Source organism: Sinohyriopsis cumingii, chromosome 9 (assembly GCF_028554795.1).
Source record: "Sinohyriopsis cumingii isolate HCF-2022 chromosome 9, ASM2855479v2, whole genome shotgun sequence".
NCBI lineage: Eukaryota > Metazoa > Mollusca > Bivalvia > Unionida > Unionidae > Sinohyriopsis > Sinohyriopsis cumingii.
Window position 1 is genome coordinate 104,533,687 of NC_142969.1, and position 6,454 is coordinate 104,540,140.

General features: G+C 33.5%; 1 protein-coding gene across 1 annotated transcript in view; it reads left to right on the top strand.

The window, feature by feature from the left end:
- Positions 1-6,454, top strand: part of LOC149792385 (uncharacterized) — a 102,949-nt gene that overhangs the window by 46,601 nt on the left and 49,894 nt on the right. Inside the window, exons 13-15 of the mRNA XM_089970969.1 lie at positions 568-681; positions 1,471-1,555; positions 5,010-5,065. Of these exons, the coding sequence (XP_089827095.1) occupies positions 568-681; positions 1,471-1,555; positions 5,010-5,065 (255 nt within the window). The remainder of the gene's footprint in view (positions 1-567; positions 682-1,470; positions 1,556-5,009; positions 5,066-6,454) is intronic.

Sequence of the window (6,454 nt, forward strand, 5' to 3'; positions counted from 1 at the left end):
ACTGATATGGTTATTATCTTTACTTTTTGACCTGAATATTTATTTATAGATGCGCTGGTTGAATTTTTAATGTCCTTTATAAATTTTTGTCTTTTTGTATGTGATTCTCCCATTAAAACTGTACAAAGTACATACAATTGGTTTCTTGTCAACTTGTATTTGACATTAGAGAATATGTTTAAAGTTACTGTTACAAATAAAAGATACCATGATGGAATATTTTACAATATATATGTGTGGGTGTGTTTATGGGGTTGCATTCTAATCTTGTTTCATACCAATTCATAATGATAGCTTGATCATTCATCGAAACTCTATTTGTCGTTGCATGCCATCAACTTCTAGTCAATTCATACATTTATCGATTTATTAGAACGTCTGTTCATTATACATGTGTGCATTATCTTTGAAAAGTGTATATGAACACATGTGTCTTAATCTAATTACCCTCTTATAATCTTGTAAAGGACATCATTGATATTTATATTCATTGAAAATTGATATTCAACAATAACGAAATCCTTTTTAAAAAATTTAATCTTGATTAAATGTGTGTCAATTATCCAGGACCATCTACAACTACCGACAATCAAGAATACCAACGGCAGGTGGAAAAGTTTTGCCAAATTCGAGTGTAAAAAGCAAACAAATTGCCGACCTTCGGCGAACCATGAATGCTATGTACGTATGATTTATATATATCTGTGATATATTTTTGTATTCCATTTGTCATACCTTTCAATCTGCACTCTTTAGCAATGGTTATTGCTTTACGTCTGTCCATCCATCTTTTCAGTTCCATATCTCATGATCCTCATGAGAGAAAAATCACAAAACACTGCAGTCGCTTCCTGTGTGATCACCATTTGGTCATCCTTGGATTCCACCCTTGAGATTCCTGTTTTGCAGGTTCATGGTACATAAATCTGAATTTCTGTATAACTCACTCAATACAAAGATGCAGTATTATTGATTTACTTTTCATTATGAAGTAAATGGAACCATCTTTGGGGTGGAGAATGGTGAGTGAATTATGTAGTACATCGGTGTCAGGATTTGTAATGGTGTGTGATTGTAGCTGTTGCTTTTAGTTGATTTATCAGCTAGGCATTATAACTTGCATCCCAAGAAGAAAGAGAAGAGTTTAATTTGGTGCTTACAAGGATAAGATTGATTATTAAAACAATTCCATATTTTGCATTATTCTGGGACTCAGACTTTGACAAGAACATTGGTCTTGGACCTAAACATAAGATTTTACAGTTATAATTGCATGATTATCTTTTTTTCACTTAGATTTACAGGCGAAACCTCTTTATTTCAAAACCTTATTTGATGTGAAACACGTACATGTTTGACTGATACACAAGACTCAGAAAGTGGTGGCAAGTAGAAACTTTCAAAAATCAAAAAATATATGTAGGTAATTTTATATCAGTTACACTTAAAGAGCAAACATTTATGTTTTAGAAATCAACTGAAAGGTTCAACCCGGCAACGAAAACAGAAGAAGGCACCTCCCAAGGAACACACAACTGTTGTGTCCTACTTCAAGGTACAATGCCAACACAATGGCTTTATAGTGTATTAACACCTTTTACAAGTTTGTATCATGTGATACAATTTTTATCAAAGATAAATATACATCAGGCAAGAGTTAATGTATGTATTTTCCTTATATTGGCTTAACAATAAAAAGGGAAAATTGATTAATAATTAACAAGGAAAGGAATCACGGTATTATAGGACTCTATCCTATGAAGAAATAAACTGAAACGGACCTCATTCCTATGCAACATACATACATACATACACACACACACACACACACACACACACACACACACGCACGCACGCACGCACGCATACATACATAAATACATACATAGTGCCTGATATTAAATGTGCAACGTGTTTTTAAAATTTGCAGATTCTGTTTAAATACTTATGAATTTCTAGAATTCATGATTTTGTGTACTTGGTGTGTCTAAACGGCAAATTCTACCATATATTGAGCCAAATAATGTATGAAAAAATAAAGGTCGGGAAGAAAGGGATCAGCTTATCCATGGGCCAATGTGTAAATCAATAATTGTTTCCGTGTCCTAAGAATATAAAAAGAAAGTAACTTTCAGTGACCCGACAATTATTAAACTGTTATAAAGAACAGGGTATGATTTTGTTACTTTTTGCCTGTGCATATTTTCTGATTTCTCCAACACGAATTTAATTAAAGGTAAATACAGACTTAATAATTCGCGGGCCAGTTGAGTTTACCAGGGAGACCATGCTGAACTATAATGCACAGTACTTACACAGTGCATAGCGTCACTTAAATTTTGTTTTATTCATTATTTCAACCAAACTGCATTCTTCCAGATAACATTTCAGCTAGTCCTTAATAGCTTTTTCATTTATGTTGAATCATGCGCTTATGAGTTACTCATTTTCAATGATATACTAGTAAGCGATCCTACAAATTGAGGTAATATTTTTAGAAAGGTGTGCGTGTTTAATTGTTCAAGGCACATAACCATCTTAATTTACATGTACACGAAGAGTGGTAATAATAAACGCTAAAATTCTCATGTAATTCAACTAAGATCAGCATCAGTCAATTTTAGTTTTGTGTGTAGCTGAGCAAACATCATAACTTTCCACACATTGGAAAGCTTGATGTTTCGGCATCTCCTATGTTGTTAGTCGGTGAATTTGTCTTTAGTTTTGCGTCAGCATTACAGGCCAGTTAATCATTAAAACCCTGAAACTGGCTTGTGATAAGAGGACATTTGACCGGTAACTATACCAGCACATTGATGTGTAATTGCCTTTCATTCCATAACATTAGCACGATTACCATAGTTTTGTAAAGCGGGGTGTAAGGCATACCTATGCACTTTTCAAAAGACAATTAGGGAGACTTAATAAACAAAAAAAGAGATTGGGACCTAAAATTGGGAGGTTTTTTATTGCATTTTTAAAGCATTGTTTTCACAAAATATTGATCGATCTTCCAGGTCCGTTAATGGCAAAATTTGCAAATATATAGGTTCACCATTTCTCCCTGGGAAGTGCCCTATTTTCATATGCTGGTCAGCTATGGTCAAACCACCCAACAGCTAAAGATTATTCTTAAAAAGAAAAGCAAGAAAGCCAGCGTGACTGATAAAAGTTAATTCTTATCCATTGTAATTCAAAGAAACCATGTTCTACACTAGTTTGTGTTACACAAGCACCAACAATTGATTGGCAAATAAAGGATTCCCAATTCTGTTGAACTAAAGGAACCAAAATAGCCAGCCTCATGGTACCATACATGTGGCAACTATTTTCACCTCTTTGTATATCCGACCATATTCCCTTATTGTCAACTCATAAAGCATTTAGTATTGTTTATTATAAAACATGTATTCAGAATTTGTTTTTTGAGGACACATTTGCTGCATGGTATGTAATTTCATTCCTTCTTTTAATTTAATGATGGTAATTAACATTGGTTTATATGGTAAAAAAATGCCAGGTGTTCATTCTTGTAAGTTTGTTCATGGGAATGGCGCTATAGCATTATGGAGTTTCAGAATTTGTAGTAATCATTCTTGGAATTGGAATTAATTGTGGATGATTTTATTTTGTTGTGGTTTATTTTTGAATTTTTATATTATTGTAGAGGTAAAAGAAATCATTAATTTACATGAATAATATTTGAACTTAACATTCTTTTTACTGCAGAAGCAAATTCTTTAGAGTAAAGTTGTTGTTGTTGTTGAAGGGTTTAACGCCATTTTTTAGTACATGATAGGCTATACTTGGCGGCCAGTATTAACGGTGGAGGAAGAAGCCACGAAAATCCCAGATAGAACCACTGACCCATGAGAAGCTACTGGCAAGCTTTCTCACATACCCACATTGGCCAAATTGGAGACTCGAACCCATGCAGACAGAGATTTATAGCTAGTAATTATTTCATCACAGCAATAATTTACAGGTGACACAAAAGAACATGTTGGACTTTCCTTGTTTAGAAGAAATAAAAATCAAAGACATAATGTAATAATCGGGGGTTCTCTGCGAAAATTGGAAGATATTATGAAATCTGAGGTATAAGGCGTAGACCAATCCCAAATATCAGGAAGTTTTTTCCTCCCGGTTTGAAAGTTGACAGGTATAGTGTACGGTCGCTTACATCAAAGCGAAGTACAACTCAGCTTTAATGGTATTAGCATATATTTCGAACATTATTTCCGAAACTCTATTATTGTATTTTTGAGATAACATTAAAGTTTAGCGCATGGTGCCACTGATTCGACTCCAAGGGATGTACTTAATTCAGTGCGTAATCAAAACCCACAATGTACATGTGGTGGCACCCTTATGTAAATATGCTCAGTAGCCTAATTGCGAGCCTTGAATCAAACCTAATTGTTTGTTCATTGTGTTGGCATACTGGGATTACATTTTAATGAGTTAGGTATTTACAATTTCAAGGCAAAGTAAAAACATAATTACTAGTGCACTGATATAAAATGTCCGTGCAATAATGCATAAACAAATGATAATTGAGTCAGAAGTGAGAGGTTGTGTTACAGCAACTCGCGATTGCTAAATTCTTGTCATCGTTTGACCAAATTATACACAAATCTAAATCAGGCAGAAACAAAAGCAAAAAGTTAAATAAATTACTTTTCAAACAAGTTTATGCCATTTTGTTTTAATAATAATGCACATCAACCTCGAGATAAGAATACATGTAAATTTTTTAAATATAAGTTTACCTAGTAAATAGATGAATTTAGAACTTACCTCGTGCATCTTGAGATGTCTCAGACTTGTAGGTTGGCTTATACGCAGGTTATGCACTTTTTAGTGTTTTATACCTGTTCAGTTTGGGGGTCAGCTTTTACGTGAATGGGCTTATACGTGAGTATGTATTGTAGTTTTTCTAATTTGTTTGCCTTCTTATATTATATGTTGCCTTTGCTTAAAATACATATTACACAATCTCCTTTCAGGCATCGCTTGTTCAGCTTTTGGAAAAGATGGAACGGGCAGAACAGCTGTTTGTCAGGTAATAAAGAAAACATCGTTACTATGTTACAGCATATGTGCTTATATTGTCCATTTTACATGATAACAATTTGTTCTCAAGCAGAGTGGTTTTATTTAACTTCACAAAATTGTCATTCTAACTGTTTTAATATTTTTTGTGTCAGTTTTAGCATCAAACTAAAAACATTTTACAAAAGGAAGTATTAGTCACTCTATATATTGTATGCTATTTAACTCTAACTTTTGGATTTCTTACAATTTTAATTATTCCACTTCATATTTCAAAAACAAAATTAGAATACCATACTATTCATATTAACTAAATTATATGTACTTGCCTCTTTCCATCAAGGTATAGCTTGTTTGTGCATAATTAGTTGTAATTTTATCCATTTGCAATGGTTACCATAAAAAATAACTGGTGAGTAAATATCACGACGGCTAACTGTTGAGTTTATTTGTATGCTCCTTTAGTACAATGGATTGATGTTACAAAATGTTGGAGCTGATTTAATGTGTCTGGTTTCACGTCCAAAATTTCTCCTTTAAATATACTTTCTGATCACATTAACGTTAGGAAGAAATTGTGCAACCTCTCGAATCCACGAAATTGCAGGAAGATGAAAGATTTTGTCGTTTCCCTCTCTATTTTTATGTTTTAATTTAATTATCGATGGATACGATGTACATCTTATCTTGTATACTCATTCAGTGTATATTAAGTTTGTGGATTGTGGGGCATACAATGATAGCCTAAAACTGAATGTGAAAGTGTTTCTCTGAAGCTGCATTCATGATGTTTCCGAAATGTATTGATATTTATGTGAATTGCTCACAATATATTTGGTGCCTGTCGGTGGTTGTTTTTATAGTAAACTGGTGCTACTTATTTGTCTAATGTGTAGCAAAAAAATGATTCTTTGTGAGGTGAACACTTTTGGTTTATTATTTCTGAAAAAATGTTTCATCGTTCTTGTCTTTAAAAAAATTGATGGACAATGTCGACAACATGAGTAAAATTAAATCAATATTTTTAAGGAAAAGGGTCAGATATTGGACCTGATTTGAGAGTGTGAACTGTTTCTATTCAGTGAATTGCAGTTTTTTGTGAGTCATAGATGGAGAACATTTGCTTCCCGGTGATAACACAAAGGACTTAAGATGAAAGAGAAACGCAAACATCTAGAGTGACGGACCAAGACATACTAAGTTTGCATAACATGAGATCATTTCATTCTCCATCGAAAATAATGCATCTACTTTGCATCTGGCTCACTGCCTTGGTGAAGCTACAGGTGGACTTTACACCCACAATTTCTCCACAGGCATTGTTGAAGTTTCAGCTGCAGTGGCTAGTAAAAGAGACAACAACACAGTTACTGGCTAAACGTCATTCTCATTTCTCCCA